Source organism: Nycticebus coucang, chromosome 24 (genome assembly GCF_027406575.1).
Source record: "Nycticebus coucang isolate mNycCou1 chromosome 24, mNycCou1.pri, whole genome shotgun sequence".
Lineage (NCBI taxonomy): Eukaryota > Metazoa > Chordata > Mammalia > Primates > Lorisidae > Nycticebus > Nycticebus coucang.
The window spans coordinates 12,531,072-12,555,110 of NC_069803.1; the positions used below are offsets into that span (position 1 = coordinate 12,531,072).

The following is a 24,039-nucleotide window of genomic DNA, read 5'->3' on the forward strand; positions in this document are numbered from 1 at the left end:
AGAGTGCTGCCGGGTGGCATACAACTGCCATTGGGAACAATTAAATTTTCTAGATAAAATGCTGGAACCAAGCTAGGCTTGGTGGCTCATGCCTGTAATCTTAGCACTCTGGGAGGCTGAGGCAAGTGGATCCCTTGAGCTCAGGAGTTCCAAACCAACTTGAGCAAGAGCAATACCCCTGTGTCTACTAAAAATAGAAAAAGTAGTCAGGCATTGACCTGTAGTCTCAGCTGCGTGGGAGGCTGAGGCAGGAGGATCACGTGAGCCCAGGAGTTTGAGATTGCTGTGAGCTATAATGCCAAGGCACTCTACCAGGGTGACAGAGTGAGACTCGATTAAAAAAAAAAAAAAAAAAAAAAGCTGGTGGCACCCATAGCTCAGTGGGTAGGGTGCCCGCCAGCCACATACATGGAGGCTGGTGGGTTTAAATCCGACCCGGGCCAGCTGAACAACAATGATAACTGCAACAGAGAAATAGCTGGACTCTGTGGTGGGTGCCTGTAGTCCCAGCTTCTTGGGAGGCTGAGGCAAGAGAATCGCATAAGCCCAAGAGTTTGAGGTTGCTGTGAGCTGTGACAGCACTCTACCAAGAGGGATATAGTGAGATTGTCTCAAAAAAAAAAAAAAAAACAAAAAACTGGAACCAAACATGGAATTTCAGCTTAACTATCTCAGTGACATTGCTAAAATGAAATTATAGATGTGAACCAAATTGATTTTACTTAATTAGTTGGACATTTGTCAGCATCTGGAAGGGTTGGTTTGTTTTTTTAAATATGTTCTAAACTACTGTTTTAAGCACTGGACTATGAAAATAATTATTAGGCCATTTACATTGGTAAATGACAAACATAATTCGTAGTATGAAGTATGACTAAAAATAATTTTTTTTTTTTTGAGACAGAGTCTCACTATGTTGCCCTCAGTAGAGTGCCTTGGTGTTACAGCTCACAGCAAGCTCAAACTCTTGGGCTTAGGCAATTCTCTTGCCTCAGCCTCCCAAGTAGCTGGGATTACAGGCACCTGCCATAATGCCTGGCTATTTTTTGTTGCAGTTGTCATTGTTGTTTAGCTGGCCCGGGCTGGGTTCAAACCCGCCAGCCTCGTTGTATGTGGCTGGCACCGAAACCACTGTGGTACGGGTGCTGAGCTAAAATCATCTTTTTTTTTTTTAATCGTTAGGAACTAATACTTTTGTCTTCATTGTTGTATTTATAATTAGATTTTAGAGGCAATTTTTACATACTCTGTCAGTACCAGGTGCTAACCAATTGTGTCAATGGAGCACTACCAATTTTTACACACGTTTTAGAAGTTGATGATTTAGACCATGACAAAAAAAAATTAAATCCATCTCTTAGTTTAATCCTAGAAAGTTGTTTCAACTGTAAATATTTTTAGAAACAATCCTCAAAGCTGGGCACAGTGGCTCATGCTTATAATCCCAGCACTCCGGGAGGCAGAGATGGGTGGATTGCCTGAGCTCACAAGTTCGAGACCAGCCTGAGCCAGAGCGAGACCTCATCTCTAAAAATAGCTGGGCGTTGTGGTGGGTACCTGTAGTCCCAGCTTTTTGGGAGGCTGAGGCAAGAGAATAGCTTAAGCCCAAGAGTTTGAGGCTGCTGTGAGCTGTGATGCCACAGCACTCTACTGAGGGGGACAAAGTGACACTTTGTCTCTCTCTCTCACACACACACAAAGAAACAATCCTCAAATATTTGATAGAAAGGAAACCCAGCTTTTAGGAAAAAAAAAAAAATCTGTCCTATTTTGAGGAGGCTTGCAAAACTAAAAAAAGTTCACTTACTTTTGTGCTAAGTGTATGGAATTTTTATGGAACTATATTTACCTGATAGTACATAATAAATTGATTTGCCAAGAGAAAAAGATACCTTTGGTATTAAATGCCAGACATACTACAAATCAATATAACTTAATTATTCAACAGTAATGCTCTTAACAAACAGACATGGAAATACTTAGGTTTATTCTTTAATATTTTATTCTATTGGCTGGCTTCTATGGTTGTAAATTACCACAATGCTTCTCTTTCATATTATGTGCCATTCTACTGGTTCCTGAAATTAAAAAAAACCCATATTCCCCATTAGTACTGCTCTAAACACAGACAAGAAAACAGACTTCTAATTGAAAAAGGAATGTTTTATGATTATAGACTCTTATGGGAATTTTTTTTTTTTGGAGACAGAGTATCGCCCTGGGTAGAGTGCTGTGGCATCACAGCTCACAGCAACCTCAAACTCTTTGGGCTTAAGTGATTCTCTTGCCTCAGCCTCATAAGTACCTGGGACTATAGGCGCCCACCACAATGCCTGGCCATTTTTTTTTTTTTTGGTTGTAGTTGTCATTGTTGTTTGGCAGGCCTGGGCTGGACTGGAACCCATTAGGTCCAGTGTATGTGTCTGGTGCCCTAGCCGCTGAGCTATAGCGCCGAGCCATTGTGGAAACATTTTCAATTTCCTGCTTTCCCCACAATTGGAATTTAGAAGTTTAACAATTTTTTTTTTCTTTTTTATTGAGACAGAGTCTCACTTTGTCACCCTTGGTAGAGTACCGTGGCATCATAGCTCACAGCAACCTCAAACTCTTGGGCTCAAGTGATTGTCTTGCCTCAGCCTCCCTAGTAGCTGGGAATACAGGCACCTGTCACAACACCTAGCTTTTTTTTGTTTTGTTTAGCAGGCCCGGGCCGGGTTCGAACCCACCAGCCCCAGAGAATGTGGCCAGTGCCCCATCGAAGTTTAACAATTAATACCTGAATTGTTGTGATTATACATAGTGTGTGGCCCTAAACCCAGAGATGGATTCAAATAATTCCCAAGATACTGGAAGCAAACCATTAAGTACAAAGTTTCTTGTAAAAATAAACTAAATGTGTCTTTATCCTTAGGCTTTCTGTAACTACAAACAAATGGTGAAGAGAGATGTAAAACCCTAGAAATCAGACACAAGTCTCTGAGTAGCCTAAGCTTAGAATAACTCCATGATAGTGTAAACTTAATTATAGGGCTTCTTCTATTGCACAGCACAGTAACACCTCCCTTATCTGGTATTCCTTTTGCAAGCTCAGATTGTCTCGTATACAGTTAAGAACTAGATTTTTTTACTTTTTTTTTTTTGAGACAAGAGTCTCACTCTGTGTCCTGGGTAGAGTGCCGTGGCATCACAGCTCTTAGCAACCTCAAACTCCTGGGCTCAAGAGATCCTCTTGCCTCAAGCTCCCAGGTACAGGTGCCTGCCACAACACCTATTTTTGTTTTTCCTTTTTTTTGAGACAGGGTCTTGCTCTGGCTCAGTCTGGTCTCAAACTCCTGAGCTCAAGCAATCCACCCGCCTCAGCCTCCCAGAATGCTATGATTATAGGTCGGAGCCACTGTGCCCAGCGGTTACCTCCTATGTTTCTCTGACAATTTTCCACTCTTCCTAGTACACTATAAATTAGCAAACTAGAAACAAAAGAAGGGACGCTGGGAACAAACAGGTGTAAGAAAATCCAAGAAAAACACATCTCCAGAAAAATACAGATCTGCAGATATTTAAGATACGGGAAAAATAATTTGTGGTAATAATTTTAAATAACCAAAGAAAAATTAAGTGTTTCACTATGTTCTAAGAACAAGAGTATGACCCATCTAAGGCTGGGCGCAGTGGCTCAGGCTTGTAATCCCAGGACCGTGGGAGACTGAGATAGGAGGATCACTTGAGCTCAGGAGTTGGAGACCAGCCTGAGAAAGAGCAAGACCCCATCTCTACTAAAAATAGGAAGAATTAGCTAGGCATGTGGCAGGTGCCTGTAGTCCCTGGTACTTGCTTCAATCCAAGAGACTGAGGTTGCTGTGAGCTAGGCTGATGCCATGGCACTCTAGCCTAGGCAACAGAGTGAGCCTCTCTCTCGCTCTCAAGAAGAAGAAGAAGAAAAAAAAAAAAGAGCATGACCCATGTCAAATGTTAATTCTTAATGAATTAAGCTTCAGTTATCTAAAATATTTCCTACAGAGTATGTTTTCTTCCTTGAAAATGCCATAAAATGAGGAGACCTACAATAAAATAAGAGCTCCTCATCTTCACTGAAAGGACAATACAGGGTCATATAGAAGAAACATGAATTTGAAGTTCCCACCAATTTGTATGCAAAAGCGTCCTGAGATCTACAACATAACCTATATCCCACTTGACAGTAATGTTGCATCACTGCTTGTTAAGTTTAATGCTCTTTCTTTTCTTTTCTTTGAGATGTCTCACTATGTCACCCTTGGTAGAGTGCGATGGCATAACAACTCGCAGCAACCTGAAACTCTTGGGCTTCAGTGATTCGCCTGCCTCAGCCTCCCAGGAGCTAGGACTACAAGTGCCTGCCACACTGCCCGGCTATTTTTTTCTTGTTTCAGTTGTCATGTTGTTTAGCAGGCCCAGGTCGGGTTTGAATCTGCCAGCCTGGGTGTATGTGGCTGGTGCTGTTCATCACTGTGCTACGAGCTCCAAGCCTAATGCACTGACTTTCAGACAACCTTTTTTTGTAGGAAGAATACCTGTCATAAAGCATTTGTATAAGGGTTAGGAGAAACCCTAAAGTTATCTGAAACTTATGAACCTAGTTACATTCAGTATAAATTTCCTAGAGTTTACTTTAGAAATGTGAATGGACAGTGTCCAAAAAATCACATGTATATACTAGAACAGATACTAAGAACCCATGATCTTAGCTTTTGAAAGTATATGATGGCTTGGTGCCTGTAGCTCTGTGCTTGGGGCGCCAGTCACATACACTGGGGCTGGCGGGTTCGAACTGGGCCAGGACCTGCTAAACAACAACAAGTACAACAACAAAAAAAATAGCTGGGTTTGTGGTAGGCGCCTGTAATCCCAGCTACTTGGGAGGCTGAGGCAAGAGAATAGCTTAAGCCCAAGAGTTTGAGGTTGCTGTGAGCTGTGACACTATAGCACTCTACCCAGGGCGACAGTGTGAGACTCTGTCTCACAAAAAAAAAAAAAGAAAGAAAGAAAAAAATTACAATTAGGGCAGTTTGGGACAAGATTCATATTTGAAGAAAGAGAATAGTACTTTTCGGCAATGACTGTGGCTCAGTGGGTAGGGTGTGGGCCCCATATACCCAGGGTACCCAGACATTACTGTGCTTGCAAAAAGCCAAATGCTCTAGAAACAAGTGGTAATGAATACATAATAAACTATGCAATCATAAAAAGTTTAAGAACAAGTAGGATCTTCACTTTTTATCAGTAGTGGTCTTCTTTCTATGTCACCCTCGGTAAAGTGCCGTGGCATCACAGCTCACAGCAACCTCTAACTCTTAGGCTTAAATGATTCTCCTGCCTCATCCTCCCAAGTAGCTGGGACTACAGGTGCCTGCCACAATGCCCGGCTATTTTTTGTTGTTGTTGCAGTTGTCATTGTGTTTAGTAGGCCTGGCTGGGTTTGAACCTGCCACTCAGTGCATATGGCCTGCGCCATAACCACTGAGCTATGGGTACTGAGCCAGTGGTAGTCTTTTTATATCAATAAAATCCTCTATAATTTTCTTCATAAAAAGTTAGGTAAAAATTCTACTTCTCCAGATTGATACTTCTCTCAGTTCTTGGGCTTCTTAGTAGTATCTGTTGCCTTGGTTTCAATTTTCAAAGTGAAACCTCTGCAAGTTTCACATCATGTTAGCCGCACCTACTTTATATCCCATTATTAAATGATTAATGCACTTCAGAAACTGAAGTATGCAGTAGCAGTTTATTTTCATTTCAAAAACACCCACAAACTAAAATAGATATTTAAAATCTTTATTTCATCATCAAAAGTTTTCTTTCCATAGAAGAATGGCAATGTATTATCAGTGCATATTCTATGGAAAATTCATACCTCAAGTCACTAGCCTAAAAATCAGAGACAGCACTATGTCAAGCTAGTGTACAGGTCAAAGACACAAGGCTGCCAATGCAATCAGAATACAGAAAGAATATGTAGCTGTTAGAAAAAAGAGTCTATGGCCCAGAGGACAAAACAGCAGCAGTGCGCTGACTGCCATCTAGAAGAACGGAAAATGGGAGAGGACCAGAAAACGTACTTCCTGAAAAAAGTCCATAGATCACAAGCACAACGAGTTCCCAACTGTGCCACCAGCTGTTGAATTCATGTGCACCTGTGCATCCTAAACACGTACAGGTTCCTAATTCATGTGTACCTAGCAGCCTAACAATGAAGTCATCCTCAGCCTCCTGTGTGAAGGGTTCCACCACATGCCTATGTTTTATCCTGCTTCCCCTCATCTCATAGCTAAAAGTAACGGTTTGGGATAGGTGGTAAAACCATGGCTTTAGGCATCTTCTGTAAAAAGCCAAAGAAACTCCAAATTTGTTCCCACTTTCTTGAGAAATAAACCTTATAGAACAAAAGATAACTGTCAGGATTCCTCAGTATGGCTGAGGGCAAAACAATTTTTATGTAAGAATACTGAATAAAGGGGCGGTGCCTCTGGCTCAAAGAGTAGGGCGCCAGCTCCATATACTGGAGGTTCAAATCCGGCCCCACCCAAAAACTGCAAAAAAAAAAAAAAGAATATTGAATAAACATACAAACATTTCCCTAACAAAATACCATCTGACCAACTGGAACATTTTCATAACCAGCTCCTGAAAAAAAGTCTTGATAATTGTGAGATGTGAATGGCCACTATAATTTGATCATGCCTGTTTACTGGGAATTTGGGGGTCAGGTTTGTGTCTGAAGCTGATACGGCAGCTGGGTTTGCCTACTTTGCATAAATTCACACAGTTGCTTTGTATAAGGAAATAGATCTATCATGATGGAATCAAAACCCAAACAGCTGAGAGGTATACAGGAAACTTGCCTTAAATACTTTTAAATTACGTATGATATAACCTTAGATATAAGAACTACCATTACCATGGTCTAAATCTTAAACTGTGAATGCATTAATTATCTGCAAGATAACAAGTCACTTGTTAATTATGTCAAGGCCTTGCGGGGCGGGGGCTCTCTGAATGTATGGCATAGCAATTATTTTCCAGGTAAGTTAAACACTTCTACCTGTTATTTAAACTATATCTGAAAAGTTAATTAATATATACAATATACAAAATAAGTTCAATGGAGGGAGCCAGAGGGAGGTTTTCTGTATATATGATGCAAACATACAACTATCCCTCATCAGTAGGAGTCCCATGTTTATCCATTTTACTCATGGTAAAACAAGAAAGACCTATAGAAAATCAAAAATTTCATTTATAAACAGCAACAGGTTTCAAAAATGGAATTTCCACATTGTTTCTTCCCATAGTGCAACTCACTCTACTTTAACTATAATAAACAAAAGCCGTATCTCAAAAATCTGTTTTTATACCTTTATCTTGAAGTTTAACACAAATTCTTCTAAAGTTAAGAAGAAAAGCACTCCTTTGTAGCAATTCCATAAAATAATTTTCAATTCACAAAACACTTGTCTACTAGTAAAATTATCAACCCTTATGGAGGGCATGAGCATTCACACTTGGCCCCTCTTGAGGTATAAACAAGCTGTATTTGCACTGAGTATAAAGTTTGCCAACGGTCTGCACGTTTGCATAACATTGGGAGTGATGTTATCCTGACTGATTGAAAAACTTATTTTTAAAACTTTGTAATAACGGAGACTAAATAATTTTAAGAGAAAAGATGTACTTTAGCCCAGTAATACAGCCTGCAGAATTCTGAATTCCTAGCCGATGCAATCAGTTACTACATTTAAAAAATGTTTAACAAGGCATATTGATTAAAAAAAAAAACTGAACAGGAAAAACACATAAATATTTAAATTCAGCAGGACACAACAAAAAGCATACTATAGATAAGTGTGAAATCAGTCAAGCTTTTCCAAAAGAGAAAATCCTTTTAATCCTTTAGCGAGTCTCTGTGAAAATAGTATGCTTACAAGGAAAGTAAGAAGGGAGCACCTCAAAGCCCCCAGAAGCTCGCTACACCATTCAGCCGTGCTGCCCGTCTTCTGTGCGTGTGAATGGCCAACAAATGACAGTAAGTCCATTTGACAATAGTTCAGTAATTCCTTTTCACCACTGCTGCCAGCTGAAGTCATCATTGCTTCCAAAGACCAAGAAAAAGCCTAGTATAGTTGCAAAGATGACTGTGTTTCCTGTGAGAACAAGTGCACAAGCTCCCCACTCAATCTATGGAAATAAGATACAAACAGACATATGAAAAACAAAAAGAAAATGAAAAGCAAATCAAGGTTCCAATTGTGTGCCAATCATGATGTAAAACAAATACGGTTTGTAATAATAATGTGCACAGTTCTGAACACTTAATGGAACTTTTATACTGATGTTTTTATTTACCTTTGGTTCCTTTAGAAAGAAAATCATGAGATCATAATTATTCAAAAACAAGCTTGACTTCTGGGCTATGATAAAGCAGCATAGAATTCTACAGTTTTCTGTTTATAAAGAAATTTGCTAACTCTTCCTTAGGGAATCTAAAAGTCAACTGGAGAGCAGATTAAATTATCAAATGTCAGAGATAGAAACACTTATCTGTATTTTCTTAAATGAGTAGGGGAGTAACATGGCTGGCTTCTCCCTGCCTTCGTACCTCCCCAGAGATGAAGGCTTGAATCTGGATCTGTGAGTTTGGGAAGAAGTGAGTAGATGCAGGCCAGCCCCTGCTCCTGTTTTGTGTAATACATTACTACCTGCACAGCACACACAAGCCTTTTAGGTCTTTCATGTTTTAAGCTGAACCGTGCAGGCCCATGATTAGTTAGCACTGGGGAAGCTGACATGCCCAACTTTTACAGATAAGCACTGGCGAGCCAACAGTTGCTGCAGATCCAAGCCATGCTCTCCAGTATCATTTTTAATTAGCTAACAAGAACAAACAATAAAGTAAGATTTTAATCTCTATCTCTTAGGCTCCTAAGTCTCTCATCTCTTTCCCCAGGTCATTAACAAAAACTTGCCTCAAGAAAAATTTCAGGGGCGGTGCCTGTGGCTCAAGGAGTAGGGTGCCGGCCCCAAATACAGGGGTGGCGGGTTCAAGCCTGGCCAAAAACCGCAACAAAACAACCAAACAAACAAACAAAGAAAAATTTCACATATATAAAATTGATATGTATAAAAATGGATATTTTTCTATATAAAATTAATAGAAGAATATATTCACTTACCAGATGTGCTCTGGCAAATACAATAGGGAGTCCAAAGGCTGAGACAACAATGCCTGTTGTAAGAAATATGGCGAGTTCCTTACAGGCATTACTCATAGCATCTGTATCATCCACTAATCTTCTTGCTATGCAGTATGGAATAGGTGAGAGGATGTAGAAAAAGAGAACGAAGAGGGGCCAGTATTGGCTAGAAAAAGAAAAATAAGTTAATGTAATTTTTGCTATCTGTATCATTTTCTAACACAAAATATGTTCATTTTTTAAAATCAGTAATGATAGATAAAATTTTTTTTTCTCTTAAAATAAAATGCCTTATAAATTGTAATAGTTAGAATTAAGACCCAAAATTCAAAATACTTTTCATTTTCGGTTATAGAGAGGCATGTGGAAAATGGGAATGTTAGTGCAATATTAGCCCTTGACTTCTAATGGATGATACCCTGTCTTGGCATAATGTGGAATCAATCTGAAATGTTTCCTTACATCACTAGGAACTCCTAAAATCCTGAAATCAAAATATAGAACACTAACTTAAAGTGGTATTGAAGACTTTCCGTCAGAATATAGAATTTATCACAATAAAAACATATGGCTTTTAGCCTATTATCTGGTGAACTGTATTTTGCCAATGTCATTTCCTGGTTTTGATTAACTTCAGTTCCATTAAGATGATACAACTGTGTGAAGATTACCGGGAATTTCCATGTACTATTTTTACAACTTCTTGAGAGTCTAAAATTATTTCCAAATTAAACATTAAAAGGAAATAGCCTTTCAAACACCACACAATGAAACACATATCATAGTGGAGAGCTGCACATTGTACTTAGAGCTTATGATAAAACTGCTGCTTAAGTTTCTCCTGAAAATCTTTTTCTTTTAAGAGAAGAAAAACCGAAAATGGAATATATGCTTATGAAAAAAATTCAAACAGCACAAAAGTACAAAAAGTGAAAAGTAAAAGTCCCCAAATCTCCCTTGACCACTTTCCCTTTCCCACTCTTCTCCTGAGCTCCCTGTGGACCCTTCCATATTTCCATATAGGGAAACTTAAAAAATATGAATGGATCACTGCATTTTTTCCACTTAATAATATATACTGAACATATTTGCATGTGAGTACCTACAGCTCTTCCTCATTTTTTTTAAGACTGCTTAGTATTTCCATTGATGGATGTACCGTAATTTAACCATTTTTCTTTTGATGGACATTTAGGATATTTCTAGGTTTTTTTTTGTTATTATTATTAAAAACAAGCCTGTCATGAATATCCATACCCTCTCCCATATATCTCAGCAAACATATATCTGTGCAAGTGGATTTGTATAAGAAAGTCTCAGGAGAATGGCTAGTTCAAAGAATATATCCATTTTGAGATCTAGAAACAAACTGGTCTCCAAGAAAACTGCACCAATAGATGTTCAAGGTTGAGCAGGAGGGCCGAGCTACTATGTTGCTATTTTGCCATTACCTATGTAGCAGTGAAAGAGCAAGTAACAGCCAAAAATCATTTTTTGCATCTAATAAACAAAATTTAAGTAATGATTTTTTTTTAAAAAAAGTCTTGTGTTGGTAAATGAACATTTCTCTGCAGTATTTTTATAGTACTAAAAAAAGTTTTTAAAACCTTAAAAGCAGAAAAATTTTTACCTTTAAACACTCAAGAAGACAAAACTTTTACATACTTGTAAATTGGCAGGGCACATCCAAGCATCAAAAACATCAGCCCGATTGCTCCTCCAAAGGACAAACTAATCAAAGCTGCAAAGCAAATAAAAAGACCAACAATATCAATTAGTAAAATTAAGTTAATATTACTTCTATTAATATTGGAATTAGTGGTCTGAACATTGTCTGTAATCCTGAAGCAAAAACCCTCAAATGCAGTAAGAGTGTGTCGTCTTCAAAAGTGTTAAGTCACCTAGTCTGAGAGTGTTCTGTGGCAGCTTCAAGGCAAAGGGACACTGATTGTCAAAGCTCTGACCTATTATAAGCACACTTCCACATTCGCTCCTTGCTGGTTCCGTTTCTTTTTTCTGGAGACGGAATCTCGCTCCGTCACCCTGCTGCGTAGAGTGCAGTGGCATCATCTAAACTCCCACAGGAACCTCAAACTCCTGGGCTCAAGCAAGCCTTCTGCCTCAGCCTCCCAAGTAGCTAGGACTACAGATGTTTGCCACAATGCCGGGCTAATTTTTCTGTTTTTAGTAGAGAAAAGGTCTCACTCTTGCTCAGGCTGGTCTCGAACTTCTGAGCTCAAGCAATCCACCCACTTTGGCCTCCCAGAGTGTTAGAATTACAGGCTAAGCCACTAAATCAGGCCACTGGTTCCATTTCTAATGAGTATCACAGGGCACAGAATCAATGCTCCTCTGGGCATTAAAATTATATTTACTTCACAGATCACTACAGTTTTGAAAAGCAGGATGTGGAGAAATTCTGCATTCTCAAGTTTACTGGACTTCAGAAGCCTCATTCTATGAAAAAACCTCTCCTAGTCAGCTTCTGCTTCAACATAAACCCTCACGCATAAAACTGCTAAGAAAAAACATTAAGGATATCTGTAATGATTTTATTCAATTTAACTGTTACAGACCTTTAAATAGTTTGGAAAACTACAGCAGGGTTTCCTCCCATAATCTCCTCCACATTAGAAAGTCTAAAGGATAAAGGTACAATCCTATGGTACCACTATCTTAAGGCCTTATAATACAAGTGATAGATGCAATCTATGGGTGAAATACAGTTTCTAAAGTTACACACACACACACACAAATACATATATAAAGGAGTATATTTTAAAGTGCTTTCACATGTTAGCAAGTACAACTTTCTTGAATAGGCATAATCAATGGCCTAAAATTAAGCAAAGAAATAAATGATTATTTTGAATTCTCAATAACTGCATTTCTGCAGCTATTGTAGGTAAGAGAATAACTTTTGTTGTTGTTGTTAATAATATGGTCTATTGGCTTGGCGCCTGTAGCTCAAGCGGCTAGGGTGCCAGCCACATACACCAGAGCTGGCAGGTTCGAATCCAGCCCGGACCTACCAAACAACAATGACAACTACAACCAAAAAATAGCTGGGTATTGTGGCGAGCGCCTATAGTCCCAGGTACTTGGGAGACTGAGGCAAGAGAATCACTTAAGCCCAAGAGTTGGCGGTTGCTGTAAGCTGTGATGCCACAGCACTCTACCCAGGGCGACAGCTTGAGACTCTGTCTCAGAAAAATAAATAAATAAATAATAATAATAATAATATGGTCTATTAACCTTAAAAGAAAAGTTAAAATTCAAAAGATTTGTAGAAGTTCTAAAAGTTACCAAAAGCTTTCATATATAAACCAGAATTAACAGTAAAAGGGCTAAATGCTGCCAAATACTGCTAACATACTTCTCAGAACTAAAAGGGTCATAAGCCACAGACACTCACGAATGTTGTAGCCTGGCAGATTTGATTTTCCATTAAATCACTGATACAGATCATGTCAACCCTGAACAACCTGACTTAGTCCTAAATGCCATTATATTTTCAGCTACAGAAAACAAAACTGTACTTTTATTTTATGGCAAATGAGGCACTTCAAGTTCACAAAGAAATGCAATATGAACTGTGAGGAAGTTGAGCACAGTGGTGCCTGCCTGTAATCCTAGCATTCTGGGGGGTTGAGGCAGGAGGATCACTTGAGGTTAGGAGTTCAAGACCAGCTTGAGCAACACCGCAAGACCTGGTTTCTACAAAAAAAAACAGTAAAATCAGCCAAATGCGGTAGCACTCAGCTATCGTCCCAGCTACTCAGGAGGCTAAAGTAGAAGGATCTCTTAAGCCCAAGAGTTTGAGGTTTCAGTCAACTATATGATGATGCCATTGTACTCTAGCCCCTGTGTCAGAACAAGACCATGTCTTTGAAAACAACAACAAAGAATGAACTGACCATTTGTTCTCTTCAGTTCAAAATCAGTCCTCAAATCTGGCCCTGCCTACCTGGCCAAGTCACACCAGGATACTAGACTGCCCCTTGCTCTCAGCACTTCAGTTACACTGCCTCCTTCCTTTCCTGGAAATAAACAGGCTCCCTCACCCACCTGGCCTCTGCACATGTTGTCCTTTCTGCTTCAGACATTCATTTTTCCATTCATTCGAGAGACATGTACTGAGTGCACAGAAACAGGCACTGGGGATATGACAAGGACTGCTGCGTGGCCTTTTCACTCATGGGATTTGCATTCTCGCCTCATCCTCCCTTTCCTCCAACTTCTACTTTTCCTTCAGATCTCAGTCAATCATCTAGTCCTCAGTGAAGTTTTTCCACTAGACCAATTCCTCCTGTTATATTTTTCATTCATCTAACACATATCTATTGAGCACCTAATGTATTTCAAACTCAGAGCAATGAAAACAAAGTTGGCCTGGCACGGTGGCTCATGCCTATAATCCCAGCACTCTGGGAGGCAGAGGTGGGTGGATCTTCTGAGCTCAGGAGTAGAGATCAGCCTGAGCAAAAGTGAGACCCCATCTCTAAAAACAGCCAGGCGTTGTGGTGGGTACCCGTAGTTCCAACTACTTGGGAGGCTGAGGCAAGAGAACTGTTTGAGCCCAGGAGTTCTTGGTTGCTGTGAGCTACGATGCCACAGCCCTCTACCCAGGGTGACTAAGTGACACTCTGTCTCAAAAAAAAAAAAAAAAAAGAAAACAACAAAAAAACAAAACTCTTGCTCTCATGGAGTTTACATTCTAGTGGGAAAAAAAGATGCCAAAAAAACCCCAAAAGGCAAGGAAATAAATGTTAAGTGATGAAAATGTCAGGCAGGGTAAGGAATGGTAGTGCTCGTCTAGACACTGTCCAGGGAAGGCATCTCTGATGAAGTGCCACCTGAGCAGAGACCTACAGGAAATGATGGAGTAAATCATGAGGACATCTAGGTGGCCGTTCTAGCCAGAGGCTTTAGCACACACAGAGGCCCTCTCTGCACCAGATGCCTTGCTTTTGCCTACTTGTTACAGCTGCAATTTCCTACTGATTTGTATTTGTCTTCCTTTCTCAACTGTCCACACCATGAGAACAGGCAGCAAGCTCTATCATTAGGGATGCTCATGCCCCACCTCGGAAGACTCGCTAACAAATGTCTGTAAACTGAACGAAACCAAGTGGGAGTCAGAAGGTGCTGGGTCCTAATCCCTACCCACCACTAACTAGTTGTCTAAATAATTTATGAATCTCACTTCTTTTCTTTTATAAAATGAATTGAACTAGATCTCAAATGCAAATAATTTTCTTTTTTTTTTTTTTATTTATTTTTTGTAGAGACAGAGTTTCACTTTATCGCCCTCGGTAGAGTGCCGTGGCATCACACAGCTCACAGCAACCTCCAACTCCTGGGCTTAGGCGATTCTCCTGCCTCAGCCTCCCGAGTAGCTGGGACTACAGGCGCCTGCCACAACGCCCGGCTATTTTTTTGTTGCAGTTTGGCCGGGGCCAGGTTTGAACCCGCCACCCTCGGTATATGGGGCCGGCGCCCTGCTCACTGAGCCACAGGCGCCGCCCTGGAAATAATTTTCTAAACACTAAAGATACTTTTAAGACAGCTAAGTTCACTACTATAAATACTATATAGTAACACCTCATTTATTCAGAAGCCATTTATCCAGAACATAGCTTAGGATCCTGGAAGAAAAAAGGTCACTAAAAAGAGACAAAATGAGTGTTAATAAAGCCCGTGCACTGAAGATATCATTCTCTATAAACAGACACTTAAGCTCTGATCAGAGTCTCACTTTGTCACCCCCGGTAGAGGGCCCTGGCATCATAGCTTGCAGCAACCTCCAACTCTTGGGTGCAAGCGATTCTCTTACCTCAGCCTCCCGAGTAGCTGGGACTACAGGCGCCTGCCACAATGCCCAGCTATATTTTTAGAGACGAGGTCTTGCTCTGGCTCACAATGGTCTCGAACTTGCGAGTTCAGGCAATCCACCTGCCTTGCCTTCCAAGAGATAGGATTACAGGCGTGAGCCACTGTGCCCAGCCTATTAATTCATTTGTATGACACAATTGCTGGATGTAAATTTAGAGTAAAAAATATATATATATTTTACAGAATTAAAAGTGGCCAGTAGGGATTAGGAGCCTGCACCTCCTGACTTCCACTCTGTTTGTTTATATGTGTGTGTGTGTATATGTATGTTTTTTTTTTCCAGTAAGTAATTCATGTACCAAGAACAAAATTAAGTGAAAAGGAACTTTCCCTTCCCAAAGGTATTCACTATTAGCTGTATCCTGTGACACAAAATTTTGTAAGTTTGATTATCTTCCCGCATTGAAAGAAATGAGAAATTAGCTGGGCATCATGGCACATGCTTGTAGTCCCAGCTATTCCAAAGGCTGAGACAGGTGGATCACTTGAACACAAGAGTTTGAGGTTGCTAAGAGCTAGGCTGACTCTATGGCACTATAGCTTGGGCAAAAGAGTGAGACTTTGTCTCAGAAAAAAAAATATATATATAAAACAAATGAGAAATGGAAGAGCTGCATATAAAAGGCACATTTGTAGTAATTTCAGCAAAAGGCAAGTAACCTCAGAACCTGATGGTCTCTGAGGGTTGCTCTGTTCTATGACAGAACAATCATTCATGTCTTATCAAAAAAGAAAGTCTAAATTCTTTGAGTATACTCTTAAAAAATTAATAAAAAATGATTTCTTAGAAAAAACAAGGAACTAAAATAAGATAAGCCTCTGGTATCAAAGAACAATTTAAAAAACATAAAACAAGATTGTTTTATTACAACTGCTGTGAATATTAATACCAAAATAAAATTTTTAATGCACTTATTTATACCTTAGAGTCCAATTTCTTTCATTTTTTTCCCCCAACTCCTTTTAAATGCTATTATATAATGAAAAAGTAAGGCCCTTGGAATTGTTTGGGGAATAAAAATTTGATTCCACTCAATGCTAATATCAAAAAAAAGTTCAAAACACTATTTTATGTGACATCGCATCTCCCAGTCATATTGGGTAAAACAGCCAATGAGATGAAATAAATTGCTTAAAACTGTTCTCAAAAATTGTAGTTTCTCCAGTTTTATGAAATCAGCTACTAGGCTGGTTTATATACAAATTTCATCATTTGTATATAAACTGTTGTCTTAAGTAACACATCAACAAAGCAAGAATTTATACAGTAATTGAGTGATGCAACATTTGGAAGACAAAACTTAAGGTAAGTCTGGTTTCTACTCCCAAAGCCTCTAGGCTAGGGATGGACCAGCCCAATTATCTAGCAAAACTCCCTAGAGAGAGGATGCTGGCTCTGTGATTACAAATAAATTAGAGTAGGAGAAGGGAACAGTTCCCTAACCTGGCAGTTACCACAAAATCCATTATATCAGAAAGTAATAAACAAATGGTTCATGAAATGCATAATGGTCTCTAATAACAGCAACACTCCTTGCCAATATAAAGATAACTGGGCGGAGAGTAAGGAATATCTTGTTAAACAATCTTAACAGGCGTGGCAGGCTTGAATCCAGCCGGGCTGCCAAACAACGCTGACGGCTGCAACCAAAAAAATAGCCGGGCATTGTGGCGGGCGCCTGTAGTCCCAGCTACTTGGGAGGCTGAGGCAGGAGAATCGCTTGAGCCCAGGAGTTGGAGGTTGCTGTGAGCTGTGATGCCACAGTACTCTACCCAGGGCGACAGCTTGGCTCTGTCTCAAAACAAACAAACAAACAAAAAAAAAAACGATCTTAACATCCAGAAATTGCTACTGAAATCAAAAGTACAATTCCATCTGAGACACTTTCACCTGCTTAATACAGTATTTCCCTAGGTCTGGGGAAGGAAATTACAAAGCTCTTTTTTCAAGAGAGAGGCGCCAGCATTACTGAAACCGAAAACATAGGGAAGGATAGGGAAAAGAGATAACATCCTAAAAACCACAGCATTTCACAATAACTGCCTTTCACATAAGGATTTAAGAGAGTCAATTACAGTTCAGAGATTAGAAAGTTCCCCAGATGTGGGGCTTCATACGGGAAGTGAAATGTTTTCGGATACTGAAAACACACAAGAAACAGAAGAATTGTGACCCTGAGAAAGAAGCTCAAATAAAGTTGTCCTTAGAGAAGAAAAGCCACACAGAAAAACATTGCTATCAAAGCTGTCCACTTCCATACAAGCGGCAGGTCAAGAAATAAATGAAATTTCGTTAAGTAGTAGCTGAAAACTTTGCTTCTAATCGCACTGACAGATAAAACTACCAAACAGTTGCAACGAAGGGCACGTTCCTGATTTCTAAAGAAAATACGCAAGTAATTTTTCATTAAGTCGTAACACACGATTTTATCTTAAAAAAGGAAAAGAAATAAAAATTCTGAAATCTGAAAAAGCCTCAACGTGCAACTGTGGAAGAGAGCCAGGAGCACTTTGGGGCTGTTCTCGGGGAACGCCACAATGGGAACGCAACCGTTTTCGGAGCCTGTAAAGCGCGAGCAAAGGTTTCCCGGAGCGCACGAGGGAAGCCGAGGCTTCGGGAAGACCCGTCCCAGAGCTCTTCGCAAGGCGCAGGCACCCGAAGACCGCACTTGTGCCTTTCAGTGGGAAATGACTACGGTTTTTCCCTAAGTGGCACCTCCGGCGGCCTCAACCTCCTCAAAACCACACTCTGCCCGCCTCCCTCTCAGATGCGAACTCCTGCAAACGTGTGCGATGGCCCGAGTCGCGCCGGGACTCCTGAAGACGACGAGCCACTTCGTCCTGGTTTTTCGTCCGGGGGGCGCCGGTGGGAGGCAAGCTCAGAAAGCAGCAGCGAGCGGGGCTGCCGGAGCCGAGCCGCGGTGGCGGCCGTACTTCCCGAGGGCGCCGCGCCCACCTGCGCTCCGAGCGGCAGGGACGCGGACCGGGGGCGGGGGTCGCCCGCCAGGCGCAGGGACCCCGCGCGCGCCCGGGCCGGGCGGCGGCGCGCGTGGGCACTCCCGGCTCCTTTTCCCGGGCAGCCACTCGGCCCTCGGCGCCCTGAGCCCCAGGCCCACCTTTGATGCCGGCCATGGCGGTGACGTCGTTCCCGGCTCCAGGACCCGAGGCGGCGGCCGGGAGACCAGGGACGCGCGGCGGCGGCCAGACAACACCCGGAAGTGCGCGACGCAGCACTTCCGCCGGCGGCGCGCGGGGTGCGGGGTGCGGGGGGCGCGCCGGCTCGGGCGGTCTGGCCGGCTCCTTCCTGCCGGCTCCGCGGCTCGCCGCCCCCGCCCGGCCTGGGGGACGTGCCGGCACCGGGCCCTGGATTGCCGTCCGTGTCGGGCGGGAGCTCCACGCCGCCGCCCCGGTCCCTCCGCTCGGTCCCAGCCGCCCACCGTCTTTGAGAGGGGCGCGCCGGTAGCGGCCGTCCGCTCAAGGCATGTGCGATGTATTTGGGGGATAATTTTACACTCTAAGTGCACCTTTTTTCTGCCCACCTCCCAGCATTATAATAAAGGAGAAGTAAGAATAGTAGGGTGGTCTGCCCTTGGCTTTTCGGTTTAGTGCGCAAAACTAGTGTTCTGATGGGGATCCACCTCCGGAGGTAGGAGCGGCAAGGCCCAGGAAGGGATCGAATTAATAATACATATCCAATCCTTTGGGAGTCTGAGAATCGCTGTGTTCTTGGTAATAACGGGTAGGGGGTGGGGAGAAAAGAGACCCAATACGTTAATATAGCCAGTACCAGCATTGAACATTTACTATATGTTGGAAACAGGGCTAGGCACTGAGGTGAGGAAAACCAGGTGCAGTTTCTGCCCTCAAGAAGCTTGCAGACAAGTGAGGGATCCAGACAGAAAAAAGTGTAACGTTGCAACAATGATAATTGCTAGTATGTGAGATCAGAACATTCCACTCTAAATTATGCCACTTTGGCATAAGGATTATTTTAAGCTGAAGGCAATTAAGAGACAGCAGACGTAGGAGGACCTCTGCTTTCGCCCTTTCTGTCATAAAGCAGCGCTTAAGTTCCCTTTATACGGCTAACAAATCTCCATTTGTAAAAAAAAATTGTAACGTTTTTTTCATGTGTAAATACAGTATTTCCATTTTCCAAAGAACATTCTTAGTATAAACAGCATATGGGTCTGCATAAACATTACTAAAATAATCCTTATCGTCTATTACTTTTCCCACATACATTATTTACCCTCTCATAAATCACTGCCCATAGAAACCCAAATCCCTTTCCTTTCTCTAGTCACTTCCCACAGTATATCACCCTTTGTTAAGATACATGCTTCCAGGCATAACTACTTCTTTTATGTGAAGCTGCCTTGTGCATGCAAAACGAGCTTTTCCCCTTGTTAATCTGTCTTTTGTCAGCTTCATTTACAGGTCCTAGCCACTGAATTTAAGAGAGTAGAGGAAGTTTTTATCCTTTCCACAGTAGGTTTTGTGTAGGAAATGAAAAAGCCACCTGCACGCCACCCTCCTAGCCTCCCCCTTTATTACAAGGCTGGGTTTAGAGAAAAAAATGTGGGCAGATAGTCCTGTAAAAATCTTCGATTTAGATCTGCCAGGGAAAATTTTCTCAAGGGAGAGATAACAGAGAATAGTTTTTGTTACTAGAAAAGGGAAAAGTCATTAAAGGTACGGGGTGGTGTGTGTGTGTGTGTGATGAGTTTTGGCAGCAAATGGAGCAAGGAGGTTGGCATTGCAAAGAAGAGAGGTGGCCAATAGGATTGGCCAAGGTTGAGGGGGGCAGCTTGCTTACACAGCAGAGTCCTACATAAAGAGTTTTGGTGTTTTTTTTTTTTTTTTCTCTAAGCAATGAGAATATTTTGAAGTGTTATAAAGAGGTAGGTGAAGATGAGTAACACAAGCTTTGAGTTTTTAATTTTTTTTAGTCATCAGACTAAGATGAACTGATAAACTGATGAGATAAAAGACTTTTTTGAGTGAATGTTTAGAAGAGGGATTTCCAACATACTTTAAAATGAGAGATACTAGGAAGCTTAAAGCATTGTCTACTTGGCTTTGGCTTTCTTCTACTATTTCCAGGGTTCAATTATGATTTCGTAAGAAAAAGGTGATTCCTTGAGGCTTAATACCTCATATAAACCTATCAGTGTCTTATAGGAGAGTAGAATTTTTTTCTATTCTAGTACAAAAAGCTCTACCATCTCTTTCCTGTACCATGATAATAGAGTTTCCATTTAAGGATGTGGTAGCAAAGCCACAAGGTACACTTGACTATATGTGGTGGAAATGTGTGCTGTTAAGAGAAAATCTGTGAACTACTGCCTTCTTTTTCAAAACTCCTAAAGCAGAGGCTGGCGTGGTGGCTCACACCTGTAATCCCAGCACTCTGGGAGGCCGAGGTGGGTGGATTGCCCAGAGCTCATAGGTTTGAGACCAGCCTGAGCAAGAATGAGACCCCATCTCAAAAACTAGCCAGGCGTTGTGGTGGTGCCTGCTGTCTCAGCTACTTGGGAGGCTGAGGCAAGAGAATTGCTTGAGCCAAAGTGTTTGAGGTTGCTGTGAGCTCTGATGCCACAGAACTCTACCAAGGGTGACAAAGTGAGACTCTGTCTCAAAAAAAAAACAAAAACCACACCCAAAAATCCCAACTCCTAAAGCAGGCACATGCATCCTCCTCCCAACCATCTTGAACAGAACATGTAGAACTCCTGGAGAAGTAAATTCCATCCCTGATGTCACAAAACCCCCTTTTCTTGTCTTGTTCCATAGTATTCCATCTTTGAAGACGGATGTGTTGAGGGGACGTAGTAGAGATAGCTGATCAGTGATGGTGATATTGGTGGTAGGAAGTGATACAGACAAGGAGTTTCATAGCTTGGTTCCTGAGGAAAGTATCACATTTTAGGAAGCCTTTATAGGGGTGGCTTTCATCTGTGCGAGGGGTTGAATTAAGTGGTAATCCCCTAATTTCATCTTTTAAATAAAAATGTATTGTGTTACATATGTCCTCGATGACATTAACGGGCTACTAGTCTTGTTCATCATGTTAGAGCAGTGTTTTTCAACCTTTTTTATCTCATGGCACACTTGAACCGATAGTTACACTTCTACGGCACACTGAAATAATGTTGATCAAAAAAAGGTAAGAAGGTGGCGGCCGCATACACCGAGGCTGGCAGATTCAAACCCAGCCAGGGCCAGCTAAAATCAAAAATTACAACTGCAACAAAAAAATAGCTAGGTGTTGTGGTGGGCACCTGTAGTCCCAGTTACTTGGGAAGCTGAGACAAGAGAATCACTTAAACCCAAGAGTTTGAGGTTGCTGTAAGCTGTGACACTGTGCACTCTACTGAGGGCAACAGTCTCAAAAAAAAAAAAAATGTAAGAAAAAGAATATACTTACTGTGCTTTGAACGTTTTAAAAAATAATTTAATTAACGCTCTTTAAAAATTTCCTCAGTATAGCCAAGATCTCACAGCACATCAGTGGGTTAGGCCAGGTGGGTGGATTGCTTGAGATGTGTTTGAGACCAGTCTGAGCAAAAAAGTGAGACCCATCTACTAAAAATAGAAAAACTGAGGCAAGAGGATGGCTTGAGTCTAAGTTGGAGGTTGCTGTGAGCTGTGACACTACGGCATTCTACCCAGGGTGACAGCTTGAGACTCTGTCTTAAAAAAAAAAAAATCACTGGGTTAGAGGACTCAATATTCTTTGTCTTCCATGATAACGGAATCCTAAGAGACTATGCTCTTTTAAGTTTCCCGTGAGATTCACAGTGTTTCTAGCTGGAAAACACTCATCACTCTGAGAACTATTTTTGGTTTACAAATGCTATCTAGGGAATGAATAGTGACTTGAGACCTTAAAAACAGTGTTTCCAAATGTATTTCAAAGACCATCTCCACTACAACAGAGTTCTTTTTCTTTTCTTTCTTTTTTTTTTTGTTTTTTAATTTTATTTCATTGCTTATTTTTTATTTGCTTTTTTTTTTTTTTTGAGACAGAGTCCTGCCTTATGCCCTTGAGCAGAGTGTAGTGGGCGTGGTAGCTCACCGCAACCTCAGACTCAGGCTGTGGGCACCCTGCTGCCTTAGCCTCAGAAGCCACTGGGATTATAGGTGCTTGCTGCTGCACCCGGCTGGGTTTTTCCATTTTTTTCATGAGTTGGGATCTCAGTGTCATTCAGGCGAGTCTCGAACTCCTGAGCTCAAGCAATTCTCCCTCCTCAGCCTCCCACAGTGCTGGGATTACAGGCGTAAGCCACCGTGCCTGGCTACAACAGAGTTCTTTAGGGCACTTCCCAAATTCCTGGTTCCCACTCCAGACCTTCTGAATTAGAACTTTTGTAGGCAGAACCTAGTAATCTGAAAGTTTAAGAAGCACCTCAAATGATTCCTGTGCAAAGTAAAGCTTAAAAATCATTGGATGAAGTTGAAAACACATTCTTAGTAAAGTATCACAAGAATGGAAAAGCAAATATCCAATGTACTCAATACTATTATGAAACCAGTAGACCGGTATCCACACAAGAGAAAAACTCAAAAACTCAATCCACACAAGGTGGGGGGAGGTAAAACGAGGAGGGGGGTAGAGGGGAAGAGGGAGGGAGATGGGTGTGCTTTTGGTGGGCATGAAGGAAGAGTATAGGGCACACCTCCTGGGCGCAGGACACAACTACAACAGCGACTCTGCCTGACAAGTGCAAATGTTGTAACCTAATTGAGTTGGGGTCCTGCCCCAGGGCAGCATCTGCTAAGACCTGTGGAACTGGCTTCGACCAACTGAAGAAATACAGAGTTAGAAACCATGTCAAGGAAAGAGACGCAGAACCAAATTAAAGGTGGGAACTCAGAGATCCCTTGCCAGTTTGTGGGATTCTGGCAATGGCACCAAGTATTTGCTCCACATTGTTTTTATTGGAGTCTATTTGCCAAGAGGGTAAGATGAGGGAGGGAACAGAGACACCAGCAGTTTCTCTGAGTGAGCACATCAGCTTCTATTGTTATTATTTAAGGATTTGAGTAGGCTTAAGAAATCTGAAATCTGAGCCTTGTTTTAGGAGAGCCTCTGCTTGAGATCACACATACAGATTTCTAGGGAGGTGTTAAGCTCTGCTAGTTCCCTGTGGAGTAAATGCCACAGAATCGGTGGGAGGGAGGAATTTTCCTCCTATCACCACCACAGAAGATCTTCCTCTGCAATAAGGGATATAAGCTCTTCTGCCCATATCTCAGGGTTTGAGCTACTCCCTTGATCTCTGCCCCAGGTAAATGCAAATCTCTACAATGGTTATCTGCTTTGCCTGTTTACTAGGCAGGAAACGACCCAGTTAACATATCTTTCTAGGTCTTTGCCATAGTCTTTTCTATGGCCATTTTTCCTCATAGTGCTCACAGACCCAGCAGGGGTGTTTATAAGCTGTATCCCCCACAGGCTAGAATTTCAGAAAAGGCAGGAAGCTTGCTAGCAATAGCTAGCTTAAATGTAAACTAGCTGACTTTTCTTCATTCCGACTCACTCAGCTTGCTTTTTAATTTTCCTCTTTTTCTGGGGTTGCTTCCCCTTGCCAAGAATGGGGTCTTCAGTCCCCATTCTCCCAGCAGTTTGTACCCTCACATCAATCTGAAATTTAAAACAAGATAAAAAGGTCATTGTCTGAAGAAAGAATGTCAGGAGTTTTCCTCACCAGTTTCTCAAGTGAGTCCTAAATGCTAATGTTATCGCCTTTAAATGTTCTCTAAGTATTGTTATACTTGTATAATAATTAATCAGTGATGCCTCTCACAGTTTTGATACTTTTCATATAGATGGTTTCCTATCCCCTAATGATAAGTCTCAAAGATGGGAATGGGGATGAGAGGAAAAGAACTCCGAATTATTGAGCAGCTC

The 24,039-nt window shown here is 41.5% G+C and overlaps 1 protein-coding gene across 1 annotated transcript; it reads right to left on the reverse strand.

Moving 5' to 3' along the window:
• Positions 1-5,795: 5,795 nt before the first annotated feature.
• On the reverse strand, positions 5,796-18,661 carry LEPROTL1 (leptin receptor overlapping transcript like 1). Its single transcript, XM_053578348.1, has 4 exons — positions 18,239-18,661; positions 10,893-10,968; positions 9,207-9,393; positions 5,796-8,211 (listed from the first exon to the last, which is right to left on the reverse strand). Exons 1-4 carry the CDS (start codon positions 18,252-18,254, stop codon positions 8,095-8,097), a joined length of 396 nt encoding a protein of 131 aa, XP_053434323.1. The 5' UTR covers positions 18,255-18,661; the 3' UTR covers positions 5,796-8,094.
• Positions 18,662-24,039: the final 5,378 nt, after the last annotated feature.

Excerpts from the sequence above, each read along its gene's own strand:
- LEPROTL1 (XM_053578348.1), bottom strand. Across the intron at positions 9,394-10,892 it reads TGTGCCCTGCCAATTTACAA|CCAATACTGGCCCCTCTTCG; the intron begins GTATGTAAAAGT and ends TTCTTTTTCTAG. Across the intron at positions 8,212-9,206 it reads TATTTGCCAGAGCACATCTG|ATTGAGTGGGGAGCTTGTGC; the intron begins GTAAGTGAATAT and ends TTATTTCCATAG.